Source organism: Tauraco erythrolophus, chromosome 2, assembly GCF_009769465.1.
Source record: "Tauraco erythrolophus isolate bTauEry1 chromosome 2, bTauEry1.pri, whole genome shotgun sequence".
NCBI classification, from domain to species: Eukaryota; Metazoa; Chordata; class Aves; order Musophagiformes; family Musophagidae; genus Tauraco; species Tauraco erythrolophus.
In genome coordinates this window covers 25,616,796-25,637,289 of record NC_141466.1, presented here as the reverse complement: position 1 = coordinate 25,637,289, position 20,494 = coordinate 25,616,796, and the positions used below count along the sequence as shown (strand labels likewise).

Below are 20,494 nucleotides of genomic sequence, written 5' to 3'. Positions count from 1 at the left end.
TATCAAGTCTGCAAAAGCAGGTAATAAATTTGCTATATATAATCTGATTTTTTTTTCCTCCAAAGCTGGTCATGGGAATTGTATACCCAACTGGTTTGGAGAGAAAAAAAAAAAATCTGGGATGACAGAGGTTGAAATTTCACAAGTCGTCTGCACTAATTCAAAGAAATCTTTCTCACCCATCATAACAACCAAGTGTATCAAGTATTTTGTTCCCACTGCATTTGGAATACAAAAATATTACAAATTTTAGCTTTTTTGCAATTTCGGAGTGCAGCAAAACAAGTTATCTGGACAACTCATGGAAGATCATAAAGTGTCCACACTGTTACTGTGATTTAATATCACTACATTTTCTATCAGCGTTAGTTTACTAATCTGAACAGCCAACACTACAAAGAAAATCCTGATTCAATGCTCTTTTCTCACACTACACAGTTTTAGAAGACAGGGGGTAGTGTGGTCCATTCTAGGCACAAATACAAACTGGGCACAGAGTGGGTTGAGAGTAGCCCTGAAGAGAAGGATTTGGGGGTGTTTATAGATGAGAAGCTCTACATGAGCCGGCAGTGCGCTCATGCGGCCCAGAAGGCCAACCGCATCCTGGGATGTACCAAGAGAAGTGTAGTCAGCAGGTCAAGAGAGGTGATTCTCCTCCTTTACACTGCTCTTGTGAGACCCCACCTTGAATACTGTGTCCAGTTCTGGTGTCCCCATCATAAGAGAGACATAGATCTGTTGGAGCATGTTCAGAGGAGGGCCACAAAGATGATCCAGAGGCTGGAGCACCTCTGCTACGAGGACAGGTTGTGGGAGCTGGGATTGTTCAGCCTTGAAAAGAGAAGACTTCAGGGGGACCTAATAGCTGCCTTCCAATACCTGAAGGGAACCTACAGGAAGGCTGGGGAGGGACGTTTTACAAGAGTGTCCACTGATAGGACAAGGGGAAATGGGTTTAAGTTGAAGGAGAACAGATTTAGATTAGATCTTAGGAAGAAATTCTTCAGTACGAGGGTGGTGAGACTTTGGAATAAATTGCCCAGAGAGGTTGTGGATGCCCCCTCCCTGGAGGTGTTCAAGGCCAGGCTGGACGGAGCCTTGAGTAGCCTGATCTAGTTGAGAGGCGTCCCTGCCCATGACAGGGAGGTTGGATTAGATGATCTCTGAGGTCCCTTCCAGCCTATGCCATTCTATGATTCTAGGATTCCATCCAAACTTTATAACCCTTGGTAAAACTTTTTGAAGTGTCATTCATTTCCATGCTGCATCTGTAAGCACGGGTGGCAGATAAACCTGCCCCAATCCCAGCAGCATTGGTTCCTGCACGGCAGCCCCCTGCGGGGATTTCCCCGGCCATCCCCAAAACGGCGGCGAGCAGCATCTCGGGCTGAGCGTGGGAAGTGGCCTGCTTGAGAAAGTCACAAGGCTGCAGCTCTCCAGCTGATTCTGTTCATGAAGTGAGAGATAAGCACTTGTTGTATAACTGTTTGCCACCGCCATCCTTTTTACCATAAAGTTGAATGAAGGGGTTTTTTTTTGTTTTGCTTTGGTTTTGAGACCCCCAACGAGCTAAAAAGCAGTAGAGCTGCAACTGAAAAAGGGACTGCTTCTGCATAAATAACAACAGCGCTGCCTTTTGGATGCACAACATTGAATGACTGTCCGAAATTCCCAAATTACAAGCCCACGCTCTAGAATAACATATACTGCCTACCCAGGTTAAACAGAGATCTAAGTCACCACAGACTGCAACAGCTTCTTAAAAAAAAAAATTAAAAAATCTGTATACTTTCCAACTTTTTATCTCTAGAAACTTAGAAGTCTTGAAGGAAAGGCTCTACATGCCTTGGAAAAACATACATCTGGTGTCACCCTTGTCCTCCCAGACGACACCGTCCTTCGAGCTGTCCTCCTCTGTGGTGTCTGGCCACGGCGCCAGCAGAGACGAGCCAGCTCTTGAGCCAGCCGAGGACGCAGAAGGGACACTGGCACTGGCTGCCTTTGTACCGTTAACGCTTTACTGCGCAGGACAAACGAAAACGAAAGGCTCCACAGGAAAGGCAATTCTTGTAAAAAGGCCACCAGCAGCACCTGCGTGATGGTCATAAACCAGAAGAGGAAAAACCTCTGTTTCGGGCTACGCTGCCATTCACACCAGCGATGTTTTAGCCAGCTGCACAGGGGTAACGTTGCATCCGTTCATAAGACAGCCCTTCAGTAGTCTCAGACACTGCTATTAGAAAACTGTAGATTCCTTTTTTACTACTCATAGCATCTAAATATACTCTAAATATCATATTTTGCAGCTATAGATTAAATAGAAATTCCAAAATACACTTATGAATATGCAGATAGATCCTTAAGGTGTTATCCTTACTAAGACAACCATAGTCAGAAGGCTTCTCATAAACAATTTGTTTCTCCAGCTTCTTGCAATCCCAAATTTGACTGTATAAATATTCATTATTAACATATCTCTATTCACATTAACTATAACTTACTGGCCAAACCATACCCGTCTTTCCAGGCAAGATACCCTTAAAGATCTTTACTTACAGCCTTGGACCAATTCATCTAAAATGGGATTTGAAAGGGTGTTCTTTTGCATTTCCAGCAAAGCCACCAAACGGCAGCTGGGACTCTCACTGCACACTGGGAAGAGCACATGCAGGCATGACCATGTGCACGCCTTCCAAAATCTAGCACAGGAGACAACTGGCTGAGCACAGCTCAAACAGGAATTTTATCAAACTGTCAGAGAGGCCAGAAAAAACAACTACTTACTCGGTTACTCAATTTTATTAAACACACGTTGAGCCAGCTTTCATTTCCAGCCTCAGATCGCGTGCTCTGGCTAACCAGTGCATCGAGCCGTAAATACGTATCCGTATTTTCTCAAGGCACAATAATCTTCCTTGCCTAGCCACGCTCTTCAGCTGTTCCAGGGTTCCTGAAGGTGAGGTTTCTTCCCTACTCGTTCACTAAAGCTGCTCACGTTCGCCTCAGAAGTTTGTGCTCACGGAGAGGAGAAATTAAAGGCGACCAGAAAACGCATCAGAGGCGCAGCGTGCCTCCGACAGCGAGACTTAAAGCTGGGCAAGATGTCGAGATGCCGAGTTGGGGCGCAGCAGCCCTGAGCGAGACACGGGCCTCGCTCTTGAGCTGCTCGCTGCAGGCACGTTGGGATGTAACCGGAGAAGGATCTAAGGTGATGAGGCATCTAAGGTCAGTGCCTAAAATTAAGTGGAATAAATTGGGACCTGCATATGCAAAACAACATGTTCACGTGTACAAATATGATACTTTCACATTTGTACTTTGTATCTACTTTTCGACACAAAGTTGACAATAACCCCAGTTAAAAATGATTTAATGATGCTGCTCTACGATGAGGCTTACTATAAAATCTGGAATCAGCACAGTGGGTGATTTTTTTAAGCATTCTTTTTAAAGTCAATTCTTTTTTTTCATGTGCAGGTCAACCTAAAAACTTAATTTCAAATTTTTTAAACAAAATCAATTAATTCAAACTTGAAATACTCCTCTTAAAAATTAAATGTTTTGGTTTAATATTAATAAAGTGCAATTTTTTGCTTCTATTAAAATCAAATATTTTATTTCCAATTGATTTGATTATAAAAAAATACATTCTGAAAAGCACTGAACCTTTATTTTGGATCCAATAAAGCACTCAATATACATTTTTTAAAAAATTATATATGTACCTGCATGCACATGTTTGCATGCATGCACAGTTTCACTTTCTAATTTGCTAAAACAGTTCTCTCATAGTTTCTTTCACTGAATAGCCAGGAATCTGAAAGTTGTTTTTTTTTTCATCCAGATGCCAAAATCTGTTCAGTTCTGAGAAACTTAGTCAGCCACAGTGCTAACATTAATTTTATTGATGAAAAATTTCTTGTTTTCTTGAGGCAGTGAGAATCAATGGGCATACTCAGCTTATCTCCTCCAATATATGCACATTCATAGCTCCAGTGTATAGTGAGAAAACAAAATCTTGCATTTACACAAGCTGGATCCTGGTGCTAATAGGAATTTATCTATTTTTTTTTTTTTGGCCACAGAAGCAGGGTAACTGCAAGAGACGTTATAGTAAGAAGGAAGAAAAACAAGTAATTACTTGACAAAGAAGCAAGAAAAAATTCCATCGCCATTATAGGAGAGTTTTTTCATTGTAGGCATGCCTCACAGAGCTAGATCTTCAATGCAAGTCAGAAAAACAGCCCTGCACATACCTTTCATTATGTTTGTTTTAGGCAGCGTAACTTCCCATCATTGAACGTACAATAATCATTTCAGATGAAAATTAATTTACTAAACGATATTTCAAGGGAAAATAGTCTACTCATATGTTCCACACAGTTTTATTAGCTTAAATGAAAGGTGGATAAAATGACGCAGCCATGGCAGTTTTTTATTTCTTTGTCTTTTATTTTATTAGCACATAGTGCATCTACGAGGACAAGATTATTTAGGTTTCTCTGTGCTTGTACTAAACCCTCTTCCAACCTCACATAAATCTACATGCTTGAATTTTAATGGCAACAAGGATGATGGGAATGTAACAGATACCACTTTAAAAGTGAAGTGGCAGGGAAAGTGACTTGTAAAGATGCTATGAAGAGTTTGACCCATTTACCTTGACAAATGATGTCATTGTTAACACTGCTTAACATACAGTTAATCTGTCATTCATGTACTTAGCCTGCTATGTAATGTTGTATATAATTCTAACTAGCTGATGTTCTGTGGAAAAACATTTGAGATTAGTGCATTGGTTTTCAGGGGGAAGCCACAAAAGTAAAACAAAAAACAACAATAAAAAAGAGGAGGGAAGGAGAGAATTTCACACCACAATGTATTTACTAGAAACTTCCTACGCTTATAAACCAGTGTTCGGGGAAAAAAAAAACAACAACCACCAAAGGAATTAATCCATGGTGATACACAGAAATCTGACAACTAAAAGATGTGTGCTCTTGTCTCCTTGAAAATATGCTTCAAGCAAGATCCTTGGCAAAAGTGGGGGACTTGAAGACGGTTGGTTGAGTTGACCGCTCACAGATGTGCTGACATATGGAAGCCAGTGCCAATGCGATACAACCTGTTGTACAGTGTCAGCAGGATAATGACAGAACAGGTTGAACTCCTGCTAATGGCCAGAAGTGGTGAAGGACAACTGTGACATCTACATGGATACTACTTATCTAGCCTCTCGTTACTCATCTGGAGACCAGTTATACTTGCTTGACTGTCAGTTAAAGAAATATTTTTCATGATGATCTGCTTCCTACAATGTTCTAATAACAAAAACTACATAATAACATGAAATTTTAAAGGAAAATAAAAAACAGTCCTATAAGCATTAATACTTTCAATTCTTATCTTATATTGATTTGTGGGAAATTAAGCTATCCTTCAAAAGCAGAACTGGGATACAATCACAGTCATTCAGCCATACTACACAGAACTGCCATACTTTTACTGTCTCTAGCAAAAATCCTCTACAAAATTATCCTTTCAATTACTGTCTTTGAGCAGAATATATCCTAATAGCTTGGAAAACTTCAGAAATAATATTAAGTGCTTGAAAATAGAAAACAGAACATGCTATTTCATTTTTCCAGTAGTGCAAAATGCAGAGGAACCCCGTTAATACTGCAGCACTCTACAAAGAAGCAAAGCAAAAAGTTTACCTAAAGTTAGCCTGAGAGAAGAAATTTTCTTATCTGCAGATGAAGACGTTAATCTCTCAAGGCTGATCAGTTACCAATGAAAGTTACAGAAAAAGCATGAGAAGGGCCATTTTATAAAAGTTACCACAATTCATAAGACTTACCTTTCCCAGTGACGTTACCAAATACCTGTCCACCATCATTATAGAATAGCTATAATGAAAAGGTTTGTTCCTCCTAAAGTAATTGGTCTCATAAGTGATCCCAAGTTATATGCAGCACTATGACAAAAAGTAGAGCAAAATCTTACAATGTGATTAATCCTCATGGCTAATTTTATCTCAAATCTGCCCCACAGACACAAGAGTTCTGCTACCACGAGATACTTGGCAGGAAAAAACCTAACCAAACATGGGCTTGCCCCTACATGCAACTCTAGTAAACAACACCAGACATGCCTGACCTATCGCAATGGCATGGATAGACAGCACTTAGCTCTCCTTTGGATGTGCTGGCTGATTTCTTTCATCTTTTTCTGCCTCACCTTCCCCAAACAGAGAAAATAAGGCATCATCACTTTGTTGTGATGCACCAGATCTCCGGTACCTGAGCAAAAAGCACTTCATAGAAGTAGCTCTGAATGGACATAATAGCTGACACGTTACAACAGAGCCATTTCCCACTTGACTATCACAGGGAAAATGCATCTCTCTCTACTGAATAATGGAAATATCTGTCTGGGGAAATTTCTTCCTGACTACCGCTGGTAGCCAAGTGAAGGCCTTTATGCATGAGGTCTTGTGTCCATATAAAAAAAGTTTTCTCTCTACACGGACTTCTAATTCTTCTCTCTTCCTGTAAGTCCTGCAAATGTTTTCAAGAGTGCTTTGTGACAGCAAGTTCCACAGCTTAGCTCTACAAAATGTTAAAAAAATCTTTTTTTTTTTTCCCCTGGCTCTATATCTGTTGCCTTTCAGTTTCACTGACAGCTCCTTGAACTCTTATGAGGGCAGTTAAATAAGCACAGCTAATTTATCGTCTATGACTTATTGTATTCTCTTGCTGTCATGCCCCCTTTTCATGTCCTCTCCCCTCTAAACTCTGAATATTCAAGTCCCTCTTGACATGAAGGCTTCCTATTTCTGTTACTCCTCCCTAAAGCTCTACACCAGCTTTATCTAGTAATAGTCTACTCTGGTTCACATGAGCTTTGCTACTGAGGATACACCTCCAATGTACCTAATGAAATTACTGTTTTCCTCCTTTATCATATCTACGAGCATTGCTGACATAGCTCATCAATACCACACACATTGCAAACACTTGTGTTGCCCAAAACCCTGCACAGGTCTTCCTCCTGAGCAGAAGAAGCGAACACAAAACTCAGGAACAAGTGCAGATGATTCCTGACAACGCACACTGCTTATATATGTAATGAATCTACTTGGCACTCATAAACCTCATCCACCCAGCCCTTCTACCTTGTTCCTAAAATTACAGAAACTCTGACAAAGTTAAATGAAATAAAGACGTGCAATCTCTCAAGTGCTGCTGCACAGAGAAGGAGATTCAAGCTCCTCTGTCGGAGAGCTCCTGAACATGGCGCAGCATCACCAGCAAAGCACGGGGAGGCACGACAGGGACCCAAAATAATCCTTCACAATTGGTCAAGGAAATATCAACCATGTGTTTTGCTGCTATTGTCTTTAAATGGTAAAAGTCAAATGAGAAAAATAAGCCAGCTGGAAATCTTTTCTTAAAAGAGATTTTTCTCCATGGCAATGTTATTTTAAAAGAAAAGCATCAGGCTCCTAATTAATGAGAAAAATCCTGTTTCCTTCACCCCTTAAATCTTGTACAACATTAACTCCGTTTCCTTTAGCGTTTCCTCTCAGGAGTGATAAATGTGAAATGCTCCAAGCGTTGTTTAGATTTCCCTCCAAAACTAATCAATAGCCCTAACTGCGCATGATCTCTGTTCTGTCAGCCCCACAGAAACCTCTGTCTTGAGCTCTACATTCTGCACCTGAGAAGGAAGGATGAATACTCCAGGAAGAGGAGGAAAGACCTGTATGTATTTTGTGATCACCAATAAAATCTTTGCTAAGCAAATATTTTTTCCTGCATGTTAATGTAGCAATATAGTATCCCTACAAAGATTTTTTGGTGGAGATTTGAAGCAGCTTTTCTAAAATTCTGTTAACTACTTTTTGGACTAATCACTTATATGCTATAACATTTACTTACTACAGAAATCTAAGCTTTCTCCCACTGATAAAATTATTCAATCATAAGAAATAGAGAAAATAAAATGTATGTCCTCTTAATAAATACATCAGTGTTGCGTTAGTCACTAAGTCTCCAGATAAGTCAGAAGTCTGCAGTCCTGATATTCAGCATAGTGGAAAACCAACAGAAGGGCCCCGTAGCTATGCTCACAATCTGTCCTCGCAAAACATCTGACAGCTGCAACACTAACAAAATTAACAGTGGATGAATTAGTACCAGACGCTAAACAGTTGCTATAGAAAGACTCATCCATTTCTTTTCTTCTTCTCCCCTTCTTCAACCTGGCTGCCCCACCACTTGATAAAATTAACACTCGGTATCATTTTTTTCTTTTGTTATTTAAAAAAAAAAGCACCATAAATACCCTTTCATACACAAGACGATGAACTTCACGCCATGATCTCCCTAGACTCTTAAAGATGCAGTTTGCAGCTGAAAGGACTGTGTCCCAGTTCTCTGACTGCTTTTGAGCAGCAAAGGTGCATCGACTTGCAGAGTTTCTCACTTGGACGTTTTGGGATCCCACCTGGTGCCATGACAGAGCTGCAGCTGGACAAGGCAGCGCCTGCTCCCTTTCTTTACAGGCTCTTTGTCCACATCTAACCACCCTCCTACATGCTTTCACCCGCTCCTTTTTAGCTCTTCCTTCCTTCCTTCCTTTCTTGCCTTCTTAGCTCTTCTTGCACTGAGCACTTTTCAATTTTTTAAGTAAGGATGCCCAGTTCAAATGTGAGCATTCAAACTCATACTGCAACATCTGAAGCAGGTGGAGTCCTGAAGTCATAGAATCATAGAATAGTTAGGGTTGGAAGGGACCTCAAAGATCATCTAGTTCCAACCCTCCTTGCCATGGGCAGGGACATCCTCCACTACATCACATTGTTCAACGCCTCACAAGGACATCAAAAAAAGCAACTCCAGACATCAAATTCAGAAGTGTTATTCCAGCACTGAACTGGAAATGAGGTCAATAGTCAGGTGTTAAATTATACAGCTACCTTTACCATATCTTGCATCAACTGATTCAACATGAAAATATATCACCGTTTGGCTAGGAAATTAAAAAACAAAAAGACACTCAAACACATCAATACCAATTTAATCAAAATTTATATGTATTTTTATATATATAATTCACAATTGTGACATCAGGAAAGAGTAACCATTTTGTCTATGTTTAGCCCATATCTGGGCTGTTCTATTACCCAATGACCCCTCCCCACTCAAGGAAGGGAATCAGGAAAAGGAAGGAAGACCTGTGGGTTGAGATGTGAACTATTTAATAATGGAAATAAAATAAAATGGAAAATAATAATGGCAATAATAATAATTATATATATATATACACAAGTCATGTATGGTGCAATTGCTCACCACCCATTGACCAATATCCAGCCTGTTCCCAGCTGGCAATCCCAGAGCAGGAAAATTCCAAAACCACAATCCCAGAAGAGACAGAGTAGGCCTCAGGAGCAGAAGGACAGGCAAGACCCTCCAGGGACAGCGACCATTGACAAAGACAGCCTGTCCCCAACAAACTTTCCAATTTATAGTGAGTGTGACGTTACATGGTATGGAATACCCACTTGTCAATTCACGTGTCAATCACCCTGGCCACGCTCCCCCCAGGTTCTTGCACAGGTGGGTCCTTGGCAAAAACAAGTTGTAAAATCTTTGATCACTATGGATACCTACATATCACAGCTGGCTACAAACTAAAACAAAGTGTCTTACAAATCAGGTGCTGCAGTCTTCTCAAAAAATGCAGCTTACTTTAGAAATGTAGCTTTTCTGAACAGAAAATTGATTCTATGATTCCACCTCAGCCAAATGAGGATACATTTTTAAGGATCAGCCTTCCACTACACACAAGAAAAACGTTATTAGGAAGTTGCTGTGTTACTTTTTGGCTAGACAGTATACTATAACAGCCCTGACAAGTAGACAGACCTAAGTATATGAAGAACAGCAGCATACCATCACCTGCTGACAGCTTCAGCATTTCAACCATTCTTGTTTGTAAGAAGCGTAGTAGGATTTGGAAGTGACTATACTAAGTATTAAGTAAAACACCTACATTCTGCACGACTGCTCATGGTGCCCATCTCTGTTTTGCAATCTACAAGCAACCATCCAAAATCACATTATGGTACAGACTGGGGCTGGGAAGACAATTGCTGAGTCCAACTCGTGGTATCTCAGACAAGCACATCGTATACTATCTGTACAATCTGCTTCATAAATTCTTTACTGAAAGAAAGGTATGGTCATATACTGTAGTCTGGGTCTGGGACAGCAAGATCCGTGGTTGAGAAAGAATAAATTTAAAAAAGAAAACCGAGGTTGCAACTGGAGTCAGCAAACTTTTATGTAAAATATATAAATCAAACATTATTACTAGAAGACTTTCCCCATGTCCCTCTCCCCAGTAGCTAACTGACTTGTCTTTCTCTGACTTATCTCTCTGAAGTATGAACTTTTTTTTCAGTGTAGTTCCTCCTTTTACACATTTATGTTGTCATCTCTTTAGGAAAGATGCTGTTTGAACTTTACTTGCTAAGTAAAAAGAGTTTGTGCTAATGTATGTGAAGATCATAAGTAGTGCATGCCTTTAAAATTACTTCATTAACACGACTTCTTGGCAGGATTCAAAAAGCAGTTTACGGAGAATGCAGCAGCAACACCGACTTCTTCCTAGCTGGGACTCCTGCAATCTTGCCATGCTCCCTCTTTCATTGCAGCTTTGCTAAAGAGTAGAAAGCCAACTTCAAAAGATGAAGAAAGGCTTTGTAAAAATGGCATGACAGAACACTACATTCATATTGTCTAAGTTAATATACTGTAAATGTATTCAGTTTGCAAAGATAAAAGATTTCCCGTTCTCCTACTTCCACTGCTGCAGACTGTTGACTTTGCCGAAATTCTCTCTTTCTTGCTTACATCACCATCAATAACAAAATAATCGAAAGACAAAAACATCCCATCATACCTGTGCAGCCACTTACCCCTCCTGAACGCCTAATTTCTTCCTAACAGGATGTGGCTGAAACTTTTGTCATTGATACTAGAACTAGTAAATTAAGCTGTGTTCTGCAAGGCTAACAAAAGGAAGAAGTAGGGATGAAGGCAAGACGTGGCAGAAGCTGACAGATGCATGTCAAAAGTCTGCTACCCACATTAAAATATGTTTCAATTTTAGCTGGTAGTTCAAGTATATGCCCATCTTAAAGATCAAAAAACAACAACAAAACAAGAGCAACTAGATATCTGAGATTTAATACCAATATACTGTGTAGCCATTGCTTGATGACTACACAAACATACACATAGAGCAGATATGAAATAGCTATCACTGCAAAAATACAACGCCATCTCAAGTGCACTGCACTGTGATTATTTTATGATGAGTTTGCTAAGGTGGGCTTCAAAACATGTTTTACATCATATTTTCCCTTCTATCCTTAATACTTACAGAGAAAAAAAAATATGATTCTTATTTAATTATTTCCCTTTCATTTCTTGACCACATTCTGTTCTTATAATCACGTTTTTGAGTCAGCCTCGAAATAGAAGAAAGGAAACAACATATTTTTCTTCCTATGTATTTTTCTTCCAGGTAGATAATGCTACACAGAGAAGACTGCTGTTTGACTCAAAATCACTATAAGGACACTTTATATACATTTCCTTTTACAGCTCAAAAGGATCAAAAGGAAGTCAAATACAACAGAGAAATATATTAAGTTTCGGAAGCTGAATTTTGAGGGTAAAGGAAAAGTAGGAACTGATTTCTGTATCAGAATTAAATTGTCCCTCTAGTAGTCTACAAGCTTTTGTTTCTTTATACCATATTTTAAACCCATGCTTGCACAGTGAGATTGCCCTGGAACGCCATGGTAGCAGGCTGCAACTTTCCTCCTAACTCTCCTACTGCAGAACACTTAAAATTCCATACAATAACACTGTAGCAAATAAATTAACATGCATTATTAATCTTTTAAAATTTGAGATTCAGCTATATCATCCTCTGCTTCTATAGCTTCTTTTACTTGTAAAGTCAATATTTAAATATTTGTACCAACTTTTAAATAGGTTTTCTACAGGTGTTTTAAAAAGCAAGATTGTTTGCATCATAATTGAAGGCACCTACAAAGCACCACTGTAAATATTTTCCACACCAAGAAACAGGAGTTTCTTTAGGGCTTGTAAGCTCTTTGCAATCTGGAGCCATATGCCATTTCAGTACTGCTTCAAGTCCTTACTTGTTAGACCCTTTTAATTTTGAATTGATGCCAAGGTCAGACATCATAGCAGAGGTTTCCCATTTAAAAGCTTACCCCTTTTTTCCAAAATACCTACATATACTTCACAGTATTAGCACAGCTTTATGCTAATATACAACAAAACCTGAAAGGTAATTCTATTTTCTTCAGTTTTACCAAGCCCTCTTCTGCCCCCTCACACTCAGTTCAAAGCCCATTGAAAGTCAGCAGTTATGGTCATGCATTTCATGAAGAGCAGGTACAACCCTGGAGTGCAACAAGGAGCCCTGCAACTTTAAAACATGAAGACGACATTTTCTGGACTGCCCCATAAAAATCTAATGGCACCTTAGAAAAGACAACAGACACGGCACGCTTAGAAACATATTACTGGAAATTAAAAACAAATAAATGAGTAAAAGATACTGACAATACATACTTTTGACAAAGCTGGCTGAACAACACTTTGGGAGAAAGAGGTCCTTTTCCAGCCTCCCTCATGCTGTGAAGGAACAAGAACATCGCTGAAGTCAAAGGGCCTGGGCTGGAGAGGTTTACCACCAAAGGATCCTTCAAAACAAAGGTAAACTGCACATCAGATTTCAAAGTTAAAGACACACAAGACTCATTTCAAGTTAGAACATTTATAACAAAGTACAATGTAACTTTTAGTCTTAGAATGTTTTGTGGTTTTTTTTTTTTTTTTAAAGTGTTGATGTCACCTACATGATTGAAATAGTTGAAGAGAAAGCTTGGTATTTGAGCAGTAATTGTTGCAAAACCAAACAATTCTGGTCGAGCAAATTGGTTGGTAACCAATAGTTTTGGAAACAATCATGTCAAAGAGCCAGTCTGACTCTCACAAAAACAGACTACCTCCTATATTACTTGCTTTCCTCTTACCCTCACGTGCTCTGAAATTCAGCTGGAGAGACAATGCGGACAACCCCCTCCATGGGCCAGTATAAGACAGAGCTCAGCTCTGTCTACCCAGTCTTAGGAAAGGGGTGGCCAGCTTCTCCGACCTTGAGTCACACCCCAAAATTTTTACACATCCAACAGCCAGAGAAACATACCCTGTTCCTCCAGGGAAGGCACCAGCAGTGGTTCGCAGCAGGAGCTGACGACAGACTCCACAGGTCTGCCGTGGTGGCAGGGGACAGGCTTGATGGGAGGCATCCCGCACAGCCCCTCCTGGTGTGATATGCACCCCAGCAAGGAGGTCCTGCGGCTAGAAGGAGCCGGCCAGCAGCCACTGGAGCTGGGCTTAGAGCAGGAGACGCTCCCACACTGCTTACAAGCCACACACGTCTCAGCAGCCATGGACCGCCAGCTCTCCCTAACCAGCTCCCAGGTTCATGTGTGATCACAACACTTCCTGCTAAACTCTCACAAAAACTGATTACAACTGCCGGACGAACAATTAGAGAGGCTGCCTTGTCCAGAAAGCAGATCCACACAAAACATAAGTGCTACAGATCTACACAAATAGAAAGTATTTGCGTTATATACACTATCAAAAGATGGAAAAATGCCCTTTACCAAGCGGGAAGCTGGGAGTTTCTACATTACTGTTAGTCAGACACTGCAGCCCTATAATTCTGCGTTGACCTACAAAGACCAGAAACACAGTTTTTGCTCCGAAGATCTTATTTACATTGTAAGCATTGTCGTGAAACAAAAAATAATTCTTTCAACCTTATGGCTGTGCAAGTTTTGCATCAAGCATAAGCCAATGTACCACTGGCTTTCTAAGCCTCCAGGCACAAACAAGCTCCAGACCTCCGTCGTGGCTCAGGATAACATAGTGAAACATGTTACTGCTCAGAACTGCCACAGGAGGTAATACAGACAGCAAGGCAGTGAATTTCACACTGTTCTTGCCTCGAGAAGCTATGAACATCACCAACAGCAACACACAGAACGATTTCAGAGGTATCTGAAACAGAATCCCACCCCTCAGCCCTCACTGACACCAGAAAGCTCCCAGCAAACAGCAGAAAAATTAAAAAAAAAAAGAAAAAAATTTATCTGTAAACTACTTTCTTTAGCTAGCAGAGGGAAAGGGGCTATCTTTATTGCCAACATATTATGCATCTCTATGACATGACTGGGAACGGCAGCATATTCTTTTGATAATCACCACAGGAGTCTCTTTCTCATATGCCTGCAATGAGCTTGAGGACAAGAAATTTGGTCCTCACTGAAATTTTGCTTCTCTCATTTTAACCCTCTGGCCTGCGAAGCATGTAATAAATTTTACAAGCCTTATCAATGAAAGGCTGGGACAGACTGGAATAAAATACTTCATGGACACTTTCTAGAGCCAAATATACTATCTCCCATATCACACATTCATACTGAAGAAATGAAACGGGAAACAAAAATAAGCCAGCCAATCTTTCTTAAGCTCAGGCATTATTTGCTGCTTCAGTGTCACAAAATATGAAAGAAAGTGATTATTCCTCCTCCTCCAGGGCTGAATAACTAGTTTTGTAAAAGAAGTGAGTTCACAGATACCATAAACTCATAAAAAAATAAAATCAGAAAGTATTAAAAGGCAAAAGAAATGAGAGAGTAAGAGTGTGTTTTTAAGAGAGATGCGGTTTCCCATCCTCCAGTTTCTTCCCACATTGCCCCAAATTTGTATTTCTCACTGCATACTTACCAATTGGGAGTCTGAAGCATGACAGATTTTTAACTTTGTTCCTTTCTCCTTCATCTCATACATCAGTTCATTTAGTACATGAGTCTGTGCCAAGTTCTGAAAGAAAAAAAAGATAAACCCAAGAAACACATGCTGATCTTTCAACTAAACATTTTTCTTCAGTTATAAATTCTAGCTTCAGGGATAGACAAAACAGATATATTTCATAATGTACGACTGAGGCTTAAATCAGACCACTAGGAAAAGCAGGTATCACTCTTCTAAGAGCCAAGATCATTGATCTCAGACTACTTCTAAAATTGTATCTACTTCTGTTTCTGTAATTCTAAAATAGTTTCCTAGTAATAACTTTGTTACTTTTGATGAACAACAAGATTTTTTTTTTGGTTGGGTTTTTTTATTATTATTTTTTCCTATGGTGACAACATTAGTATCAGAAATCGTTTGTTTCTTTTAAACTCTGCAGTCACCCTCATCATGCCTCAAGAAGCACAAAGGCTTTGGCACACTGAAAAGCATTACCTTTCTGAATTTAAGAGAGAAACCAACTCAATGTGTCTCAGCTTTTTTTTCTTTATTTTTGGTTAACTTTGCCTGCAGATCACTAAGGTTTCTACAATGCCCTAAGGATGGGCAGAGAACAGTTGGCAGCAGTTCTACTCCTTACAAATCTACTATCTGCTTGACGAGTTTTGTAATCACCACCACAAACACAAGGTAAAGAGTGCCAGTTCAGAACACCTTGTAGCAGTTTTCTCTCTTTTGTTCACTCCTGTCTGCAGACATACAGATGTCTCTGCTCAACTGACAAGTGATAGGATGGTCCAATATAAAAACCATTAAGGCTGCTGATTTTTTGAGGATGTTGGGTTAGTTCCACACTCAACATCGATAGAAGTGTATTAGTATAGCTCATTCCTCTTCTTCTGGTCAGAAAAAAAACATGGTCAATAAAAGTACTTTTATAGCTGCATCCATTGTAGGGGCTTAAAATCACCACACCGCACTGCACAGACACTTACACTGTGGATCAAGCACCACTTTTCACACCCACCAGCACGGTAAACACTGCGCATTACTCATGACTGCCTAATGCCGAACCCCAAATAAAACCATATGCCAGAGTACAACCCACACACATATGCAGTGGGTAAAACACTTGACATTTTCATTTGTCTCATTACTGCGAAAAATGCTACTGATCCAGGAATTCTTTTTTGTTATAGCAGGAAATATTGCTTGGATAGCATGGAGTAAAAAGAATTTGAAAAGGATCTTCAGGGAGCAGAATAAGGACTGGTAACAGTCAGAACCTTTTCTGAAGCCCACAGTTTATACAGATCAAGTATTTCTGAAATCAATTATTAACAGAAAGCTGTGTGATCTTTCCATCTTACCTGCATGACAGCATTAAAAAAGCACGTATTTCCTAAATTATTTATTCCTTTAACTGGAACTGATGCACCATTACCAGAACTTTTTCCTTTCAGTATTTCACTTGTTTCATTGTTTTCTTCACGGAGTCGTATGATTTTTGATGAACCTATAATTAAACTATAGATTAATATTACTACATAATTGCATAGCTTCATCAATCCAGTCCTTCCATGGACTGTTATAGCGGTCTTCCAGTACCTCAAGGGGGCCTACAAGAAAGATGGGGAGAGGCTGTTCAGGAGGGCCAGTTGTGATAGGACAAGGGGTAATGGTTTTAAAATAGAGGGAGGTAGATTCAGGTTGGATATTAGGAAAAAATTTTTTACCATAAGAGTTGTAGAACACTGGAACAGGTTGCCCAGAGAGGTGGTGGATGCTCCATCCCTGGAGACGTTCAAGGCCCGGTTGGATGAGGCCCTGAGCAACCTGATCTAGTTGGAGATATCCCTGTTCCTTGCAGGGGGGTTGGACTAGATGACCTTTGAAGGTCCCTTCCAGCCCTAACCATTCTATGATTCTATGATTCCATGGATTACGTTTATCATTTTTAACATATGCGGAAAGATACCGCGATGGTACCCTAAGCTGCTTTGCATAATCTTCAAAAAAAGAAACATCAGCAGTTAAACCTTTGGGGAAAAAAATCCCCCCAACAACTACATACACCTAACAAAACCTTCCACAATAACCATGGTGTCCCATAAGATTGTAACTTCTTCAATTACCCAAGCAACAAATAAAATAAAATGAGCTCTGTTGGTTTATTAACAATATGCATTTAACATGTACGTTCATTAGACACACTAGAAATACCGTGCAAAGGCTAATTTTTGCTGCGTTTGAAGAGAGGTAACCCAAGTTACCACCTGAATGCTGCGAGTGTCTATCAATTACCGTGCTCTGTTTGAATTGCCTTGTACAACCTGGTCAACATCCACATCCGAGTTGTTGTCAGTTTCCCCAAACGCTACATTTGCTCCTCCACCCGCCTCCTCTTGTCACAGCCTGAGGAATCGCTAACACAACCCAAATGCATACAACGCTGCTGGTTTAATTTTGAACAACAAAAATTTGATAAAACTGTAAGGGAATATGCTACCGGTATTACTTTCGTGTATTTCCCTATTTGCCTTATTATTTAAATAGATGATGGGCAGTAAAGTTAGATAGTCATTAACTTGTAGCCTAGAGGTAATGGAAAGACTTGAGATAACAATATTTAGCCTCAAATTCTACTAGCAACTTTCATATCATCATGGTTGCAGGACTAAATATGAACATTACTGACATCTGCAGTGTCTTAAATATTGATTAACAATGCATGTCAATGTAAACGAGTTATGGACTTAATAGATGCCAAGAACTGTGATGCTGCAATCTCTGTCTTGACATATGAATTCATATATTTGTTCTAATGAGTTTCACATTGAAGTCTCATTAAAGTGTTCTCCAGAAATAACTAACAAGACCTATTTACGTTAATGAAATGCTCATGCCAAAAGGTTCTTTTATGTACACTCCTAGATAGTTTCTTGCTTAGAAGATGAAAAAATATAATTAAATAAAAAATAAGTCATTAAAGTATCTATTGTATCTGGTACCAAGCTTCTGACGCAGTCCGTCTGCACCCTATAGTGCCACCAAGGTATAATTATTTTTCCAAATTGTATCCAAGTTTGTCAAAATGCTGTTAGAGGTGCTTTGCTGTTTAAAAACATTTTTAAATGTTCTTGGTAATACTGCTTACACAGCTTTAAAATATTCTCCTTTCCACTCGTGTGGAAAATTAAGACAGTACAAGGGCAAAGTAAGACACCAAGTTCTCCTTGAAAAAGCAAACAAAGTGGTTTTGAATGCAACGAATGACAAACAGCTTGAGAGCTGCTCACACCCTGAAACAGTCTCTGTTTTATGGGCCATGTGCAGCAACACCTTTTAATCAACACATTTACAAGGGGCACGCTGCACTGTCTGAGACCCGTCCATCCACGCAGAGCTCCAAAAGAATCATAGCAGGGGAATGGGAGCTCCGAGTGTCTGCAACTCAAAGGCACTGCTCACTCTCACAAATTTAATAATGTAAGTGGAGACTTCTTCCTCTCAGAAAAATATGCCACACAGAGAAGCACTGGGGAGAAGAGATGGTTAAAAAGGAAAAAAGAAAAAAAAAAAAGCCAAAATTGTGTAAATAATTTGTATATTAGTATACCACAGTTGTTGCATTTATCCATCGGCATTCAAAAACATCTGGGACAGCATCTTAAAGTAAACAATGTTCACAAGGCCATCTGGACAAAACTGCAGGCAAAAATTAAAGCATAAGCATATGGAAAAGCAGATTTTTCTCTTCCCTTTAGCAGTACGGGATGACAAATGTCAAACCTAGATCTGTCCACGCTTCACTGTGCTATGCTTTGCAGCACCACCTGGCTCTCCTTGCACAGCCACCAAATATGGACAGCACTGCCACAGCGGACCATATCTGCAGGGCAAACTCGATAAAAGCATTTCACTTCATGGTTAAATGGCAGCTTCACACAAGTAGCAAGGTTCCATTTGCTGAACCTTACATATGAATTGTTTAAGGGAGGGAAAACAAAGCCAAAGCATCCAGCTTTGCAATGAGAGCTGGGTGAATACGCAATTACAAAACACAATAAATGAGAACCAGGCATCCGATGGCCACAAAGCTGGATGATTAGCACAAGGATAAGGAGAAGCAGTAGTAAATTAAGAAAAGGCCTGTATGTTGTTACTGAAGTCTAGGAACCTCCTTCCATTCAGAAGGTTTTAATCACGGCCTCTTGATTTTTCAATAGTTTTACAGACACAATCCACGTGACATTTTACTAAGTTTTTTGTATCTGTGAAAAAGCCTTGACAGAAAAGTGTTGCTTTGCAATTACAAACGTAATCTGCTGCCTCGCTTGTTTCACAGATACTTTTAAGGTCATACACAGAGCCAGAGGAGGGACAGCAGTTTCTAATTTAACTCTGCTCAGTGTCCCCAGCTCGGTGACAAATGACAGACAGGCCTGAAGCTGAATGTTTAGTTGACATGTGAAGAGTTGGTCACTCTTAATAGAAGATGCTGGTAATGACTGTGATAGCTAATCCTTCTACAGATTGGGGCTGGAGGGTCCTTCTGCAACATTAACCCAAGGCTACAAGCACGTTATTAATCAAAAGGGTAATATGCAATTTTTTAAAGTGAATTTGCACTGAACTGCTCCATAGGCTCTTGCCAGCACAATCTTGCAATCCTGTAATGTTTTAACAGGCATGCTTTTGGATATGAAAAGTGACTTTTATGCCAGTGTAGACACAAGAAGGACCCCAGCAGAAGGATTCCACTGAAATGGCTGTCATCTGCTGCAGCCCACAAGGCACAGGGAAAACTCTCACTCAAGTTGTGCCTTGATCACCACAACCTCCTCTTCCCTTGACAAAGCATCTCTGGCTGCAGAGACACCCTACCAGAGCACTCTGCCAAGACCCCTTGCCCACGTCTCCGTCCAACTCGTCACACTCTACTGACGACCTCTTTCCTGGCACCAGGTCAGTGCCTGCCTCTGGTCCCACCATGACGTTTGTGCTAGCAAGCCCCGTTCCCACCAGACCCACAGGAAAGAGGATAGAAGTCAGAGACTGCTCCTCTGCTCCAGCTCTTCTTGCCTGCAACGCACCCTTTTCATGCCGCTCTCTTCTCCAGCTTTTTTCTACCTACTTCTGCTCACCTGTAGTCTTGTCTCCTAAGCTCTCTGGAGGCAAAGAACATTGTTTTGTCCCACAGCTGCACAGCACCCGTCTCATGGGTCCGTGACTGAGATTCCTAAGCCCGACGTTAACATAGACAACGATTCAATCCAGGAATCAGAGCAAGTCACCAGACCAGGTGTACAAACAAGCTGACACATCCACTTGCAAAAGACGTTCAGAAAACTTATCACAGGTTCCCTACCGATTTGTTTCGCCAGTATTTCAAACGTTTGCAGCGCACACGGACTTCTGTACTGCCCTTGCAGAAACTGAGCTGTGCCTGGGGGTGCAGATGGTACGCAAGCAAAAAGATAAATGACATCCAATTTTTCTTTCAGCCAGGGGAGTAGGCATTTTTGCTCAGCTTTTCAATGCAACTTTTT

General features: G+C 40.3%; 1 protein-coding gene across 4 annotated transcripts in view; it reads right to left on the bottom strand.

Moving 5' to 3' along the window:
• Nucleotides 1-20,494, bottom strand: part of USP45 (ubiquitin specific peptidase 45) — a 58,579-nt gene that overhangs the window by 18,685 nt on the left and 19,400 nt on the right. For all 4 annotated transcript variants that reach the window (XM_086631273.1, XM_086631274.1, XM_086631276.1 and 1 more), the window contains 3 exons: nucleotides 16,313-16,458; nucleotides 14,916-15,011; nucleotides 12,687-12,817 (listed from right to left, as the gene is read on the bottom strand). In XM_086631273.1, coding sequence (XP_086487399.1) covers nucleotides 12,687-12,817; nucleotides 14,916-15,011; nucleotides 16,313-16,458 — 373 coding nt within the window. The remainder of the gene's footprint in view (nucleotides 1-12,686; nucleotides 12,818-14,915; nucleotides 15,012-16,312; nucleotides 16,459-20,494) is intronic.